The sequence below is a fragment of the Cebus imitator genome, unplaced genomic scaffold (genome assembly GCF_001604975.1).
Source record: "Cebus imitator isolate Cc_AM_T3 unplaced genomic scaffold, Cebus_imitator-1.0 Scaffold588, whole genome shotgun sequence".
NCBI classification, from domain to species: domain Eukaryota; kingdom Metazoa; phylum Chordata; class Mammalia; order Primates; family Cebidae; genus Cebus; species Cebus imitator.
The window spans coordinates 464,535-483,056 of NW_016107903.1; the positions used below are offsets into that span (position 1 = coordinate 464,535).

The 18,522-nt window shown below is 45.8% G+C and overlaps 1 protein-coding gene across 1 annotated transcript in view; it reads right to left on the reverse strand.

Annotated features, from left to right (window-relative positions):
• The window catches only part of SLC12A8 (solute carrier family 12 member 8), a 140,377-nt gene extending 122,056 nt beyond the window's left edge, over positions 1 to 18,321 (reverse strand). The window contains exons 1-3 of the mRNA XM_037734212.1: positions 18,264 to 18,321; positions 17,337 to 17,617; positions 16,013 to 16,108 (exon numbers count right to left, since the gene is read on the reverse strand). Coding sequence (XP_037590140.1) covers positions 16,013 to 16,108; positions 17,337 to 17,617; positions 18,264 to 18,321 — 435 coding nt within the window. The remainder of the gene's footprint in view (positions 1 to 16,012; positions 16,109 to 17,336; positions 17,618 to 18,263) is intronic.
• Between the last annotated feature and the right edge of the window lie 201 nt (positions 18,322 to 18,522).

Below are 18,522 nucleotides of genomic sequence, written 5' to 3' on the forward strand. Positions count from 1 at the left end.
AAGTAGCAGCTTGTATGTCCTACTCTTCTCACAGGGCTGTTATCCAGCCTCACCACATGCGTGATGCCATTCAGACTTTAACTAGTCCCCAGAGCTTGCCTCTTGGGAGAGAACTGTCTGGGCAACTCAAAGCAGCTCCCTTGCATTGTGACTTTTGCAGGCTGTGGGGAGCTGCCTCCTCCCCCACCCAGCTCTGGCTCTGGCCTGTGTGCTCTCTCATTCTCTTCAGCTCCTGCTCTGACTGGCTGAGAGGCAGGGCCATGGTCTGCAATACAGGCAGGCATGCAACAGGGTGACAGCATATCAGCTCCCCTCCACATACATGCAAAGTACTTGATGCTCCTGAGTCCTCATCCCCAACTCCTTCCCCTAAGGCAGAAGGAAGGAATCCCCTCACCCCAAACGTGCTCTCCCACAAAGTCCATGCTAAGATTCTCTGAGTGTCACCACCCAGTCATTTCTGTTGCCCAGGGAAGGTGGGAGTGGAAGGGCTGGGGTGATGGTTGCTGAAGGTTAGACCAGTTCTGGGCTTTCTTGTGAAATCCTGGGACAGAGGTCTGGTCCCAACTATGGGTAGCTCTCTTTAGGACCTAGTGTCCCAGATTTGGGCTCCAGTCATCGATTCCAGCATAACATGAATCGCATTCAACATCCTATTACATAGACATAATGGGTTGGGGAAATGGAATGTACCCAGCATCGGGTCTACTGCAAAGTAGAGATAGAGGATGGGGCAGGGATAAGAAAAGCAAAGAGCATATCAGTCCCTCAGAAAGGGCAGCATAAAACACGCCCAAGGGTAATAGTCCTCTCATCCCTGAAGACCCAGCCTGGCAGGGGCCAGCTTGACAGGTTCCAGGGGTGTAGAGACTTGGTGCCTGGCACAGGATGATCCCTTTGCCATACTCCTCACTGACAGGGTCTTCCTTCCCAAGCCTCCAAAACAAAAATCCCTCTGAGCAGAGGGGCCTATACCCCACACTGGAAAAGCCATGACTGCCTGGTGGGTGTTTTTAATTCAGAAGGGGAAGTCATTCTCCTGTGAATAATCTCCATACTCGAGTGTGGGGGTCGGGTGGAGTGCTGCGGGGATCTAGAAAGACGAGGAAGCTGCACCTGAGTGGGAAATACTCTCAATCCTGTATCCAGCAAGCAGAGCTGAGTAAGAGCCTGGAAAGTTCTGCCAGAGGCAGTGACATGAGCTCAGGCCCTGAAGCCTTTTGCCTCAAACAGTCACCGGCTAAATCTTCATGAACACATCTGCAACGTGAGATGACACCTTTCTCCTTTCTGGCAGCTGGAGGAAAAGCAACCAGGTGAGAAATTCTGCTTCTGTCCAATGCAGGTCAGGGGTAGGTCAAAGCAAGACCTGGGCTGCCCCTTTCTCCCAAAGTGCACCTGCAGGACTGGTTTCACCCGGATTACACATGCATGCAAACCAGCAGTTGGCTTCCTGAAAGTTAATTATTGGGTAATTAATTAAACATTAGAGAATATGCCCAAGCTGCTGCTGAACTATATCCAATGGGCAGACGAAGGAGCCTCATTCCTTTCCCCTGCCTCGAACCCACCCTGTGTGCTGGACCACAGGGATTGAGAGCTGGGCAGGGGCCAGCATGGCCATGGGCTCCACAGGCCACAGCTCACATACAAGCTGCTACTTTTCTAAATATCATTCTTCACTTTAAGGGACCAGGGATCCTTGCGAAAGTTGCTAATTCAAGGCTGGGGCAGAGAAAGTACAAAATGAGTCTGGAATATCCTGTACCAGAAAATAGGGAAGTGCTAAAAAAAAATGTCAAGGGTGTGTCAAAAGGACATAAGAGGTAGCTTAAAGGGGCTTCCACCAGCCAAATAAGTAAATAATAGCAATAGAATATTCAAGGAATAGAATAAGAATCTGAGTTCATACAGACATAAAGAAATAAATTAACTGATTTCATTCATTCTTTCTTTTTTTCTTTGAGACAGGGTCTTGCTCTGTCATCCAGGTTGGAGTACGGTGGCATGATCACAGCTCACAGCAGCCTCAACTTCCTGGGCTGAAGCAATCCTCCTGCCTCAGCCTCCTGGGTATCTGGGACTACAGGCGCGCATCATGATGCCCAATTAATTTTTGTGTTTTTTAGACACAGAGTCTTGCATTGTTGCCCAGGCTGGTCTCAAACTCCTGGACTCAAGTGATCCTCCTGCCTCAGCCCCCCAGAGTGCTGGGATTACAATTGTGAGCCACCCCACCCAGCCATGACTAATCTTAATATATCTATTCCTGCTCATTGTCAGGGAGTGGACATGGAGGCTGGGGGGCCAGAAGGGCAACTGGAATTGCTGTAGTGCCAAATACATCCCCTTTCATGTTGATGCCACCCTGGGCAAGGTATCATTCCTGTGTAGCAGCAAGAAGAAAAGCCTTTCCTTATAGTGGGAAACCAATGGATTCATGTGGAGGGAATTATAGGGTTAGAAAAATCACCATTTTGCAGCCATCACAGCAATAGCCGGTTCTGCCAAGAATCATCCACGGATGCTAATGGTAGTGAGTGAAGGATTAATGAGGAACAGGGTGTTTCTATAGTCTCAAGGCATTCTCTGCAAATTACTTATTAACTAAAAAGAGAAATTAGTAACTTTAGAATGGCTTAGTGGACACCACCTTAAATAAATAGCCAAAGTTAACATCACCAACAACAGGACACATGGAAATCATGTAGGTCCTACTATGATGTCCTGGGAAGAGCATTGCATCACTGCTGTGGTGTCCCTGCCAAAAATAGAAAACCGAAATCTAACTGTGACAGATCACGCCCCAAACTGAGGGACATCACCCCCTATTCTGCCTATAAAATACAAAAAATAAAAACAAGAAAACCTGAGGTAATTTTACCAAATAACCAACATGTGTTCTTAAAAAAAAAAAAAAAAGTCAAGGTCATGAAAGACAAAGAAAGGCCAAGGGACTCTCCCAATTAAAGGAGGCGAAAGAGATGATCACAACTAAGTGTAATGCATGATCCTGGACTGGATCCTGGAAGGAGGCCTGGGGGAGAAGCTGGAGGATGTTAGTGGGATAACTGGCAACATTTTAATGTAGAGCTATGGATTAGACAATAGGAGTTTTCAATGTTAAATGTCCTTATCCTGAAACAGATACTGTGGTTAGGTAAAAGAACATTCTTGTTCTTAGGAAATAGACACCGAAGTATTTATGGATAAAACGACATGATGTCTTCAAATTATTTTTATATCATTTAGAGAAAATATATACATGCATGTAGAGAGATGGTCTAATAATAAAGCAAAAAGGCAAAGTGTTAACAAGTGGTCAGCTGGAATCAAGTGAGTCAAGAGTATGTGGGGTATTTATTGTATTATTATAACTTTAAGTATACAATTATATCAAAATAAATAGGTTGCCAAACATTATGAATGTATTTAATACCATTGAACTGTACACATAAAAATGGTTAAGATGGCAGGCCTGGGGCAATGGCTCATGCCTGTAATTCTAACACTTTAGGAAGCCAGGGCAGGAAGACCACTTGAAGCCAGGAATTCAAGACCAACCTGGGCAACATAATCAGACCCCTTGTTTAGAAGAAAAAAAAGAAAGGCCAGGTGTGGTGGCACATGCCTGTAGTCCTGGCTACTTGGGAGGCTGAGGTGGGAGGACTTAAGTTCAGGAGTTAAAGGCTGCAGTGAGCTACGCTCACGCCACTGCACTCCAGCCTAGGCAACACAGCAAGACCTTGTCTCAAAAAAATTATAAAACAAAATAAGTTTTTATAACCAACTATAACAACATGAAGATACAGTTACAGAAAAAAAAAGGTCAAAACCTTGAGAATAATTTAAAAATAATAAATAAAAAATAATAATATATAATAAAAAACCTTGACAAAAATAATAAAGCAACTACTGAAAAAGTGGAAATGAAATCAGAGAAATGAAAGAAAGGGTAAGTGTGCCAATGTCCTATTTTTCATATGGGAAATGGGAAGCAAAATGATAACAAATTGGTAACCTAAGAAACTGAGGTATAAGGATATTATTTAAAGTTACAATGAGAACAATTAGAAGACATGAAAACCAGAAACCATTAGCAATGACAGCTGCTGGGGAATAGAAGGGAAGGAAGAGTGAAAGAAGGCTTTTCATTCCATGTCATGCTGTATTGTGTGACTCCTTCCCACTGCATGCATACAGTACGTCTATAATAAAAACCCTAGGCCCAGCACAGTGGCTCACACCTATAATGCCGGCACTTTGGGAGGCCCAGGCAGGTGGATCACTTGAGTCCAGGAGCTTGAGACCAGCCTGAGCAATATGGCGAAACCCGTCTCGACTAAAAATACAAAAAATAAGCTGGGCGTGGTGGTGTGCTCTTGCAGTCCTAGCTATTCAGGAGGTGAGGTGGGAGGATCATCTGAGCCTGGAGATTGAGGCTCTAGTGAGCCATGATCGTGCCACTGCACTCCAGCCTGGGAACAGAGCAAGACTGTCTCAAAGAAAAACAACAACAACAACAACAAAAACTAACTTATTTTATATTTAAAGAAAAAAATACCACATTATTAGAAACATTTTAAAAACGGGATGGGTTTTTTGGTTGACCTAGCATTAGGAATACCATTTATGGCTATATGTCATTTTATTCAGTCGATGAATTCACCAAAAGATTCCTGTAATTTCAATCACGTTTTAAAATGTATTGAATAAATGGAATACTTAAAGACGGCGAACCATTTTGTAAAATCAATGCCTACCTCAAAATTTTTTGTGTATCTTTAAGTTTTTAAATTTGTTTTTGCTTTGTATTATTCTTTACTAATAACTACCTAAAAATTAAAAAGGAAGGCGACTCAAAATGAGTCATGGCTTTCTGTTTTAAGTTCTGTGAACACTGAGACTCATGGTAGAGCAGGAGCACAACTATTTTTGGCTTAGTGAGGGTTGCTTGGCCGCCGATGCCTCAAGTTAATCAGGAAGCCCCTAAACCCTGTAGCCAGGGACAGTGACCATGGATGTGATTTACACGGTATCTGCAGACTGGGAAAAGAACATCCTAGAATTTTTACACAGGTGAGTGGTTTTTACCACACTACTTTTTTTTCTTTCTTTGTGGCTGTTCACGAGGGGAAGATGACATTCACAAAACAAATCAAAAACAAACAGGCTGGACATGGTGGCTCACATCTGTACTCCCAGTGCTTTTAGAGGCTGAGGCAGAAAGATCACTTGAGGCAAGGCAAGGAGTTCATCACCAGCCTGGGAAGCATAGTGAGACCCCCATCTCTACAAAAAAATTTAAAAATTAGCCAGGCATGGTGGCATGCACTGTGGTCCTAGCTACCTGGGAGGCTGAGGTGGGAAGATCCCTTGAGTCCTAGGAGTTTAAGGCTGCAGTGAGCTATGATCACATCACTGCACTCCAGCCTGGGCAACAGAGTGAGACCCTGTCTCTAAAAGCAAAACAACAGAAAACAAAGGAAATGTAAATAGGACCTTTCTCCCAAGTGGCAGTAAATGTTAAAGCACTATTGTATTAAATGCACCAATGTTGGGTGAGGTGGCTGATGCCTGTAATCCCAGTACTCTGGGAGGCCAGTGGGAAGATTGCTTAAGCCCAAGAGTTCAAGACCAGCCTGGGCAAAATGGCGAAACCCTGTCTCTGCAAAATATTTTAAATAGCCAGGCATGGTGGTATGCGCCTGTGGTCCCAGCTACTCAGGAGGCTGAGGTGGGAGAATTGCTTGAGCCCAGGAGGTTGAGGCTGCAGTTAGCCATGACTGTAAAAAGAAAAAAATAAAAGCATCAAAGCTTGAATAGGTACTACCTCTAATGACTTCATGTCAAGCACACCCATCCTTTCATTAAGGTGTTAAAATTCAAAAAGAAAATATTTAGGAATTAGACTATACTATACTTGATGATTATTGAGGAGCACAAAGAGATATTGAATTGAATTATACTGAAGCATGTGGTTTTTTGTTTTTTTGCTTTTTGTTTTGTCTTTGAGATGGAGCCTCGCTCTGTCACCCAGGCTGGAGTGCAGTGGTACAATCTTGGCTCACTGCAACCTCCACCTACTGGGTTGGAGCAATTCTCCCACCTCAGCCTCCAGAGTATCTGGGATTACAAGCACCCACCACCACACTCAGCTATTTTTTTTTTTTTTTGTATTTTTGAAGAGATGAGGTTTTACCATGGTGGCCAGGCTAGTCTCGAACTCCTGAACTCAGGTGATCTGCCCGCCTCGGCCTCCCAAAGTGCTGGGATTATACAGGTGTGAGCCACCATGCCTGGCTGTATGTGTATTTCTCTTAATCTTGCTACAATTAATTGATAATGTTCTATGAATACAGAACTATTTGATGTTTTAACTGTTATTCTGAAGAGAAACATTTTGGCCAGAGAAAGTACAAAATGAATGAAAAAGTAAGCTAAAGCTCAGTTACTCTCTCCCACAGGAAGACAGGGTGTTCAATCAGGCCAGGCCAGAGTAAAAGCACTACCTAATGGCTCCTTATTCAGATTACAAGAATAGTAATTCAGAGGCATTACCAAAGCATCTAGGCATCTCCTTACAAACCCCAGACAATTAAATGATGGCAAATGCAGTATTTTGTCTGTATCTGGCCATGGATGAAATTTAACTTAAGGCAGAAAGAAGGTTTGAAGTTACCTAGTCCCATCATTCAAAGCTAGGTAGAATGTATTAACTATGTTTTTTTAAATCTGTATCTAATGATGTTATGACAACTTAAAATTTATCTTGCTAACCAAGGACATAAAAATCCTCTACAATGAGAACCACAGAACACTGATGAAATGAATCAAAGAGGACACAAACAAATGGAAAGACATCTCATGCTTCGAATTATTGAGAAGAATTACTGTTGTTAAAATGACCATACTATGCAAAGCAATCTACAGAGTCAATACAATCCCTACCAAAATACCAATGACATTCTTCACATAAATAGAAAAAACAACCCTAAAATATGTATGGAGCAACAACAAAAAAAAGAGTCAGAATAGCCAAAACAATCCTGAGCAAAAAGACAAAGCTGAAAGCATCATGCTACCCAACTTCAAAATATACTACAAAGCCATGGTAGCCAAAACAGCATGATATTGGTATAGAAGCAGACACATAGACCAAAGGAACAGAAAAGAGAATCTGGAAATAAATCCACATATTTACAGCCAACTGATTTTCAACAAAGGTGCCAAGGACATATATTGGGGAAGGACATTCTCTTCAATAAATGGTACTAGGAAAACTGTATATTCACATGCAGAAGAATGAAACTAGACCCACCCCAACCTATACAAAAAGCAACACAAAATGGATTAAAGACATAAATGTAAGACCCAAACTATAAAACTACTAGAAGAAAACATTGTGGGGGGAAGCTTTGGGACATTGGTTTAGGAAAAGTTTTATGGCTAAGATTTCAAAAGACCAGGCAGCAAAAACAAAAATAGACAAATAGGGTCCTATTAACCTAGAAAGTTTCTGCACAGCAAAGGAAACCATCAATAGAGTGAAAAGACAACCTTAGAATGGGGTAAAATACTTGCAAAATATTCATGCAACAAGGGACTAATATCTAGCACATGTAAGGAACTCAAACAACTCAACAGCATAAAACAACCAATCTCATTAAAAGCAGGCAAAAAAATCTAAATGGACATTCCTCAAAAGAAGACATACAAATGGCCAACAGGCATATGAAAAAAATGCTCAACAGCACTAATCATCAGGGAAATGCAAATCAAAACCACAATGAGATACGACCTCATACCTGTTAGAATGGCTATTGTCCAAAAATGCAAGATAACAAGTGTTTCTGAGGATACGGAGAAAAGGAAACCCTTGTGCACTGTTAGTGAAAATGTAAATTGTTACAGGCATTGTAGAAAACAATATGAAAGCTCCTTAAAAATTAAAAATAGAACTACCATATGATCTAGCAATCCCACTAGTGGGTACTTATCCAAAGGAAAGGAACAGAGTATATCAAAGGGGTACCTGCATCCCCATGTTTATTGCAGCCCTATTTGCAATAGCAAAAGGAGTCAACCTAAGTGTCCATCAACAGATGAATGGATAAAGAAAATGTGGTACCTGTATACAATAGAATACTATTTAGCCATAAAAATGGCTGAAATCCTGTCATGTGCAGCAACATAGATGGAACTGGAGGTCATTATGTGAATTGAAATAAGCCAGGAACAGAAAGACAGATATCACATGTTCTCACTCATATACAGGAGCTATAACAGTTGATCTCATAGAGGTAAATAGTAGAATAATGGTTATCAGAGGCGAGGGAGGGGATTGGGGGATGCAGAGAGGTTGGTTAGTGGGAACAACTGTATAGTTAGATAAAAAGAATAAGTTCTAGTGTTCTATAACGCAGTAGGGTAACTATAGTTAACAATAACTTATTGTATATTTCAAAATAGCTAGAGGAGAAGATTTGAAATGTTCCCAAAACAAAGAAAAGATAACTGTTTGAGGTGAGGGATACCCCAACTACCGTGATTTGATCATTACACATTGTATACATATACCAAAATATCACATGTACCCCAGAAATATGTATAATTATTATATATCAATTTAAAAATGTTTTAAAATCTTGCTGGCCTAGGAAAGACTGACCCTCCCAGACCTAGCCAATTGTCAGAAATAGCAAAAGGCTCAGCCATTAACACACCTTTCCTAAGCAAACCAACTAATGCTGAGTCTGTACCTCCAAAAACCACGTCCTCATCTAACTCACACAACAAGTCAAGATTTCCCCTGACCTAAATCATCCCAGGGCCAGGCACCTGGCAACCGGCAACCAGAGGCTACCCCTAAAACTCAGAGCCTACTAGAATTTTTTTAACTGCCACTCCTAAGCTGTCCACCATGCCTCGCCTTTCCTCTCCTGCAGAAACCCCAATAAAGGCTTCGGGCTGGACTTCCCCTTCACTCCTGTCCTCAGCCCCCTGGGTATCCCTGGTGCTTCCCCTTTGGCTGGTGTGGCGTATTCTCTTTTCTCAAGCAAGGTAAGTAACAAAAATCTTCTTTCCGTGGCATTGATGTCTCCACGTTCTCACCTCTGGAAGTTAAAATCCTGCAGGTACAAATGAGTCACAGAACCCTGCCTAATTTATTTCAGTGAAGAACACTTTCACTCCAGTTTCTAGGTAGGAGACTTTTATCCAGAAAAATGTCCCTGCTCTACTTTTTACAAACATGCAGCATTTGGGGTCCAGTTATCATTTTCAGGCAAAGTAACCAACAGGGCTGTAAAGTGGAAAGGGGGAAAGACAGAGGAGAAAGAGAAGGAAAGAATGTCAGTGTCCACACAAAGTGCTTCCACTGCATCTCAGTCCTGAGAACAGGATCTGTCACCTCTTCTCTCTTCCTAACTCCAGGAGCACAAGCCTCTTGTCTTCTCCTGCCTTTAGAGTTGCTTCTGTCCATTGATCAGAGGTGGTTTTATGGTGAAGCTAACAGCTTAAGCCTCAGGATGCATCACTTGGCATTTGGCCCCTTCCAAAGATTATGCCGAATTCTGTATTTGCAATATGTAACCTTTTTACTAAAAAGAGTCCATAAGAACAGTATAAGCTTCATGCCCTACAAAACCTGGGATAGTGAGGGGGTCATGGCCCTAGGAATCCCAGAAGTAAGCCCTGCTCTTCCATCCAACCATTTGGGGTCCACTGTCCTCATCTTTACTGTAAAAAGAAGAGCTTCAAGAGATATAAATATGCTTAAAGAAAAAAAAAAGGGGGGGGGGCTAACAAGATCGTCTTGTCTGATACTCCCTTTTCCTTCCGTCTCAGCCGCATTCATTTCTCTACATCTCCTAATTATCTACTAATAAAGCAATGTGTTCTTGCCTGGCACATGGCTGCTGAAGCTCACTTTGCATATTGGCTTTTTAAAGATGCTAAAATAGCCCTGAAAAATGCATAGCAAAAATAAAAGTCAGCTCTTAACCATACACTGGCTAATGAGCACTCAGAAAATAAGATCCAAGCTTTTGCAATGAAGCCTGACACCCACACTCAAAATTATAGCCTACAGATTGGATGTGCTAGGGTCGACCCGGGGCTGTGTTCTGGGGCCAGTAGCCTTGCTTCTAACCTGGCTCTGCCACTGTTTATGTGTGGCTCTGGGTAAGTCATTCAACATTTGCATCCTCCTGGACCCACTATTGCTGAACTCAAGTCTCTGGGCTTGCTTCTTGACACGATAAGCAAAGAGATAGTCCAGAGGACCTCTGAGGACTCCTCTGTGTCTTCATGTATTTGGTTCTATTTGTATCTGCCTCTCTCGCTGGTGCCACCTCCCTATTCACCATTGCCCCAAAACTTGACCAGACTGTGTCTTACCACGCCAAGCTAACTCAGGTAAGCCATCTAGTTGAAAAGACAGACAAAAAGTGTGTATTAGTCCATACTTGCATTGCTATAAAGAAATACCTGAGACCAGTTAATTTATAAAGAAAAGAGGTTTCATTGGCTTACGGTTCCACAGGCTGTGCAGAAGGCATAGCAGCTTCTGCTTCCGGGGAGGCCTCAGAAAACTTTCAATCATGGTGGGAGACAAGGGGGAGGCAGACATCTTACATGGGCAGAGCAGCAGCAAGAGGTCATGGGAGGTGCGGCACACTTTTGTTTTTTCTCAGATGGAGTTTTGCTCTTGTTGCCCAGGCTGGAATGCAATGGTGTGATCTCAGCTCACCACAACTTCCACCTCCCAGGTTCAAGTGATTCTCCCGCCTCAGCCTCTGAGTAGCTGGGATTACAGGCACGTGCCACCATGCCCGGCTAATTTTGTGATTTTAGTAGAGACCGGTTTCTCCATGTTGGTCAGGCTGGTCTCAAACTCCCGACCTCAGGTGATTCGCCCACCTTGGCCTCCCAAAGCACTGGGATTACAGGCGTGAGCCACCATGCCCAGCCAGCATACTTTTAAACAACCAGATTTCATGAGAACTCACTATCAGAACAGCATCAAGGGGCTGGTACTAAACCATTCATGAGAAGCACCCCCATGATTCAATCACCTGCCACCAGGCCCCATCTCCAACACTGGGGATTACAACTGACCAGCAGATTTGGCGAGGATGCAGATCCAAACCACAAGAGAGAGAGGGAGGAGAGGACACAGAGGGAAAGAGCTGGGACACTGTACAAGAAAACAGGGAGCAGAGTCAGAACCCAGGCAGGCTTCAGCGAACTCGAAACACCTGCTCCTGCACTCAGGCCAGACACAATGGTTGCGATGGGACGCCTACACCTATGGGCTGCAGCAGGCTTTTTCTAGAGCAATTAGCCAGACTTTGGCCTGCAGACCTCCTAGAAAAGGGTCTACATGGACCCACTACTGCTAGAGTTCAAGTCTCTGGAGTAAAGCAGAATGCAGAAGAAAGAGCATGAATTCGGTGTGCTAGTTAACCACAACCTCCACCTCCCAGGTTCAAGAAATTCTCATTCTCAGGCCAGCTTCACTTTCCTATTGAGACCCTTCAACCCTGAGAGAAGGAAGACTAGCTGGCTAGCTGGAGGCACTTCTTAGTCCATAAGAACTAGGAGATTGCTGTTGTTTTTGTATTTGTTTTAATATCTCCAGCAGGAGCTGGAGATCCTGGCAAGAACTGTCACTCAATAAACACCTGGTAAATGAAACCAAATTTTCTCCCTATTCCTGATGCTAAGAGAATGAGATTCTGCTGGACTTCAGACCTCCACACAGCTTGTCAGCTTGCCATCTGTTCTTGTCTCAGGCTACCTGCTTTCTCCTGCCAACTTCATCTTCCTGAAACACCCTGATCATCTCAGTCCTGTCTGTCCAGTACCTGGCAGAGACAAGCACGCAATCTCGGCTCGTTAGCCTTCAGCTCGCCTCCCTCTGCACAGCTGCTCCTTTCTTAGTTTTCCAGCCCCAAGTTTCACAGCCTACTCCGCTGGGTTTCCATGTGAAGTCAGCTTCAGCCAGTCATCAAACGAGCATTTTACTTAGTGCTTGTTATGTGGCAGGCACTGGGCCAGACCCTTCCACATACGGCATCTCCTTTAGGCTTGTAAAAACCCTGAGAATCAGGTCCACTCACTCCATCACATAGTTGTGGAAATAGACTGGGAGCCTGTGGGTAACTGGCCCAAGGGCCCAGCCTATCCAGTGGTACAGTCACAATGAGGAACCTGGAACCCAGGTTTGAGTCTACCACTAAAGCACACTCAGTAAAGTGCCTCCAGACAGAGGCCCCTAGAACAAGGCTCGGCCTGCCAGAGGTTCCGTGAGTCTCCAAACATACACTCTTATTCCCAAACCACTCCAGACTCACTCAGGCCTAGAAAGCACCCATCCTCCTCAACAGACTGCCCACCCAGCAGGTTGTCCAGAACAATATCTCACATTCTGGTGTTGGCCAAAGGTATAATTCTAGGTTTGAGACTCCTGCCTTAGGTCTTCTGTCTGACTCAGCTGTGCTGAGTCATGCATTTATTTGCCAATGGATCCTTCTGCTCATTTGTACCAGTACCCAATGGATTAAAAGCATACTCCCCACCTTAGTTTTATTATTAGCCATTTACTGAATGCTGACCGGGAACCAAGCACTATACCAAATATTTATACAAATTATCTCTTTTAATTGTCTTCATACTCTACGGTGGTTTCAATCATTGGGCAGTCATTTTATAGGTGAGGAAATGGAAGCTTAGTGAGGTTACAAAACTTGTTCAAGGTTACAAAGCATTAGAGCCAGGACTTGACCCAGGCAGCACATGCGCCCTCGACAACCACACCGTTAACACTCAGATCTACAGCTCCTTCCCAGATGGTCCACTTATTATTGACCAGTCTATACCACACACATACAGCTACCCTATGTGGTCCTAAAATGATTAAAACCAAACCAAGAATCCATTCATTCACCCCTCCACCTAACTTCCAAGTGACTCCACCCTTGCCAAACTTCCTGTGAGCTACTTTATAACCACTGTGAGCAAGAGAAGAGCAGGTCAAGACTGAAGGTGGCATGACACCCACTAGCCTGTCTTCCCACTGGGCACTGCTTCCTAATCTTGTGTTCTGCAGGCCCCAAATCTCCTAGCAGAATTTCCAATCTCCAAGGCTGAAATAACATTTTAAAAGATTCACAGAAAATTTCTTGAGGGACAGCCACTCCTAGAGTTCAGCTTCCAGCACGTTAGCTACCTAACCTACTCTCTGTTCCCCCACAGAGGCCCTTGATTTACCATCTGGGTGGCTTTGCTTATGCCATTTGGAGCAGGAGGCACATAGCAAACAGGATGAAAGCCCGGGCCTTGGCATCAAATGTGCCTGGCTTTATAGTGCTGCAGTTAGTCTGTCACACCAAAATAATTATATCAACTTCAGAATGCTGTAATGGAGATAAATGAGGTAATGTATATTAAGTGCTCAGTATACAGTAAGTGCCCAATAACTGGTAGCTATTATCATTTTCTCACCCTCCCATCCAGAATATGCTTCCCAAGTCCACCATATGTTCCACTTCCACCATTACTTTAAGACTTAATGCAAGTGGCAACTCCCCCAATTCCTAGCCAGGTGAGTTCAGTTCAGTAGAACCAATGCCAGTGGAGCATCTTCTATGCACCACCCACCATGCCAGGTATTGGGTATACAAAAATAAATAAGACAGGCCCCTGAATTTAAGTTCACAGCCTTAAGGGAGACAGAAAAGAAACAGCTCACTTCAATGCTACATGGTAAGTGCAGTGATACAAGATGCTGTGGGAACAGGAGGGGTGAGTTAACCATCACCGAGGGTCCTGGGGGCAAAGATGAGGAGTCTGAGCTGAATTCTGAAGGCAGTGAGAAACTATTGAAGGAATTTAAGCAGAGGGGTCAAACACACAGACTTACGCTTCATAAAAGAATCACTTTAGTAGCAATGTAGAAAAAGAAGTTAGGAGAGTATGAATCATCCAATCAAGAAATGGTACCCTTAACAAGACAGTGCAGGGGAGGGAAAGAGAAAGAAAGGATGGATTTCTTTTTTATTATTATTATACCTTAAGTTCTGGGGTACATGTGCAGATATTGCAGGATTGTTATATAGGAATATATATGCCATGTTGGTTTGCTGCCTCCATACCCCACATCACCTGCATTAAGTATTTCTCCTAATGCTATCCCTTCCCAATCTCCCCACCCCCTGCTATCTCTCCCCTACCCTTCCACCCCGCAACAGACCCCAGTGTGTGATGTTCCCCTCTCTGTGTCCATGTGTTCTCATTGTTCAACACCGACTTATGAGTGAGGACATGCGGTGTTTGGTTTTCTGTTCTTGTGTCAGTTTGCTGAGAATGATGGTTTCCAGATTCATCCATGTCCCTGAAAAGGACACAAACTCATGAAAGGATAGATTTCTAAATTATGAACACCAAAGGCCTTAAAATTGGGTGTTGGGCAGTGTCCAATTCTTCACTGTTTAGATATTAAGGGAGAAGGAGGCAACACAGAGGTCATTGTATCCATCACATTTTAGAAATCAACTCTTGTAGGGCACTTATGACAATTTAACTTGCATTGTAGTTATCTGTTGTTAGTTCGTGTGGTGAATCAACTAACATTTACTGTCCACTTAAATACCAGGTACTGCCTTGGGTGAAGGTTTCAATGGTGAATCATTGATAAGAAGCATCAGCAAAGATCAAGGGAAAGATACAAGCCCTGGGGAATGGTGTGGTTTGGCTGGAAGGTGTGACAGGAAGATGTGGGGAACCCAACTTGAGACTCAGGTGGGGTCAGACTGTGTAGGGCTGCGGCTGAAGAGTTTGAGCCCTGAGTGGTGCACATGAGGAGACATGGAAGGTTTTAAACAGGGGAGAGAGGAACAGATTCTCTCACAGAGGAGAACCCAGAATGTCTTATTTGTCTCTCCCTTGGGCCTCACATTTTCCATTTCTTTTTCATGATGGTTCTCTCCCCTCTGGTGGGGCTTGTTCCCCTATCATAAGGCTGGGAAACCCTCCTGCTCCTCTTTAGAAAGCAGGACAGAAGTCCAAGGGATGGTGAAAACTTCATGTCAAGTCACCATGGATGGCAATGACCCTGGGTGCACGTAGTTTCTGGATAAACACCTTAGTATATATATATATTTTATCCTCATCTCAAAATGCTCAGCCACCCAGGCTGGAGTACAGTGGCATGATCTCAGCTCACTGCAACCTCTGCCCCCATGGGTTCAAGTGATTCTCCTGCCTCAGCCTCCTGAGTAGCTCGGACTATAGGCGTGCGCCACCATGCCCAGCTAATTTTTGTATTTTTAGTAGAGATGGGTTTTCACCATGTTGGCCAGGATGGTCTCGATCTCATGACCCTGTGATCCACCCACCTCGGCCTCCTTAAGTGCTGGGATTACAGGTATGAGCCACTGCACCCGGCTTTTTTTTTTTTTTTTTTTTTTTTTTTTTTTTTTTCTTAAGGGATCAGCTCTCTATTTCTGGGGAGAACCACTTCAATTCCATATCTACAGAATACATATTTACTGTAATTAATGATCAGCAGGGAGAAGATAAAGAAGAAGAAAAAAAAAAACCCAACAGAAAACAGAAAATACCAGGGCATCCAGAAATCCATTCGGCTTCAGAACATAAGAGATTTTCAGGAATAAATTTACCACCTTACATTGGTTTGATTCAGAATTAAAATGAGTTCATATTCTCTGAGTCCTCACTGTGACTGTCCATGGAAGACCTCTCAAGACAGAGTTCAGGATTGTGGGGGAGCCCAGGATTCAAAACCCACTGCAAATAATGCCAAAGATTTTCTGTGTATGAATGGTTAAGAGTTGGCTATAATCTTTTCTCATTAAACTGGACTACCACAATCGAGTTTGGGGATAATCACATTTAAAGGGCACTGTGATGTTTGCATCCAGCCCGCTGTCTGGGGACCCCATGCTCACAGGCCTCCATCACAGACCTCCGCACATGCCGGGCCTACCTGCTGGGCTGCCTCATGGAAGAGCTCCTGCACCTGGGGCATCTGGGTCATTCTCCAGCAAACGGGGATCCTGGTGGTCTGGGTGGGGAGACCCCTCTGGAAGGTAACACCATCCTTGGTCAGGCTGGCTCCTTTTCTCCTCTCTCCTTTTTGTCCATTCTTTCTACCAGAATTGTTCAAACTACCTGGCTGAGTGAGGAGAGGCCTTGTCTACCTCATCTGGAAACTTGGCGGGGTTACCTTTTTGGTACCCAAATAGATCCCGCTGGTCCTTCAGAGCCCACCTGTGCTGGAACCTTGCTGCCCTAAAGCCTCAGGCACTCCCAGCTCTCTCCCTCCCTGAGCTCCTTCAGCATGTGAGGGTCAGAGCCAGCTGCTGGGCTGCCCAGCCCTTGAGGACACAGAGTCACACTCCTCTCCCACCTCCAGGTGCCTCTTGGGCCTGGCTGTCTAGGCCGAGGGCACCATGACTCACTACACCTGGCTGCAGGTGGTGAGTGAATGCAGCTGCGCCATGAGCAGAGGAAAGAGGGGCCACGAGGAGGCTGTCTTGAGGCCCCTCTGGAGCGAGCAGGGCTGGAGAAGGGCAGGGGAGTGAAGAGGGTGGACGAGAAAAGGCTGGTCAGGACCAGGGCAGTTCCCCATCCCACCCCCAGGCACTCTCCCCTTCACGCTGGACCTGGCTTCCCTTGGGGCGGGGATTTTGCCCCCTGATCTGTGTGGCCCCTCTCCCCAGCACAGTGCTGGGGCTCAGGACACTTTGGGAGGAGGAGGAAAGGGGAGGAAGAGAGCAAGGCTGAGGGGTGGAGCTGGTCGTCCTGGGAAGAAGGCGACTAAAGTCAGCAGCCGGCGCTGGCGAGGAGGGAAGGCTCCCGGAGCACTAAGAGTTGAGGGCTGGGGGAGCAGCGTTTGCCCAGTGGGAAGCTGGGGGACTTGGTGGGCTGCATTCCTGACAAAACAGGGTGAAAGGTAGGGGCCCAGAGCGCCCGGGTGTCCCCGGCTGCCCACGCCGCATAGAGCAAGGGATCCCAGGCCTCCGCCCGCCCTTCCCGCCGCCCCGCAGAGCCCCGACCCTCGCGTCTGGGCCGCTCTGGGACCCAGGCCCCTTGACACTCTACGCAGACGCGAACCCTCACCCCAAGTTCTGGGGCCAGGCCGTGTGCGGGCGCGCAGGTGGCAGGCGGCAGGGGAGGATCCACCTGGGCAGGGAGATGGGGGCAAAGGTGACCCCAGACCTGCCCCTAACGCGGGCCGGGGACCCTCCCGGGGAGAGTAACAGTCGGGAGACCACCCTCTCCACCCCCCACAGCTCTTCCGTCCTCACCTGCTCCCGGGACAGCCAGCTTCCAGTGCCGCGCCCGCCCGGTCCCCGCCCCGCCGCCACGTGGCTGCCCCGGCTCGGTTGCTCGGGTCCCAGCTGTCCAGTCCGGGCGGGCGCACCCCTGCCACGCCAGCACGGGGAGTCTCGGGTCCAGGTGGAGAGGAGAGGCTGCAGAGGCTTTCTCTCTGCAAGGGTCGGGCCTTCGCACCTGCCTGGACGAGAACCTACACCTGGGTAGGGCGGGGCCGCGGGGAAACCGGGAGTAGGGGCAGCAAGCCCACGGGCTCAACGTGACCAGCCACGGCCGCTCCCCCCTCGACAGTGTCACCAGCGGAGATGCCCAGCCCCGGGACCAGGAGGCCAGGGACAGGAGCGACCCTGTGCGCCTCTGAGGAATGGCTGTGAGCACTGCACGCAGGACTAAGAACGCCCTGGGTGCAGGGAAACCCGCAGCCTCCTGGGCATGTGCCGAGAAACATCTGGACAAGCTGACCGAGACCTCGGCACCAGCGGTCTCCGTGTGCACCTGGCTGCGTGATCAGGTGACCCCAGACTCTGAGGGTGGATCTGCTTTTGCCAGGAAAGTGTTCTGGGCATGCTGTGTAGGGTGAATTCCCCTAACTCCCTTCGGCAAAACCCAGAACTGCCTTTCCTAGGGGTGAAGTAAGGTTTCCAGGGCCTCACGTTGCAGGAAAAAAAAAAACGAAATTAACATACAGAGAGATTAAATTATCTCCATTCCCAATCTGGCATATTTCCTAAGTCTTAAATAACTTGCGAGGCTTCCATGTGGGTTTCTGAGAAACAGGAGGGCAGCTGGGAGAACTTCCCACGCCCACAAGCCTTTGTGTGAAAATCCCTAAAAATAGAGGTTGTTCTTTTAAAAACAAAAGGGAAGGCAAAGCCATGGGAACACTGACAGAACCTAACCTCTCGCTTCTGCTCCAGCAAAGATGTGTGTGAAGATATAGAACATAAAATTTGCCATTTTTACCATTTTAAGTATACAATTCAGCAGCATTAATCACACTCACAATATTGTACAATCATCCCCCACTATTTCCAAAACTTTCATCGTCCCTGATAGAAACTCTGTACCAAGTACTAACTCCCCATGTCGCCTACCCACAGAGGTAACTCCCCGCCATCGACTTCCCATCTCTATGAATTTACCTATTTTGTATACTTC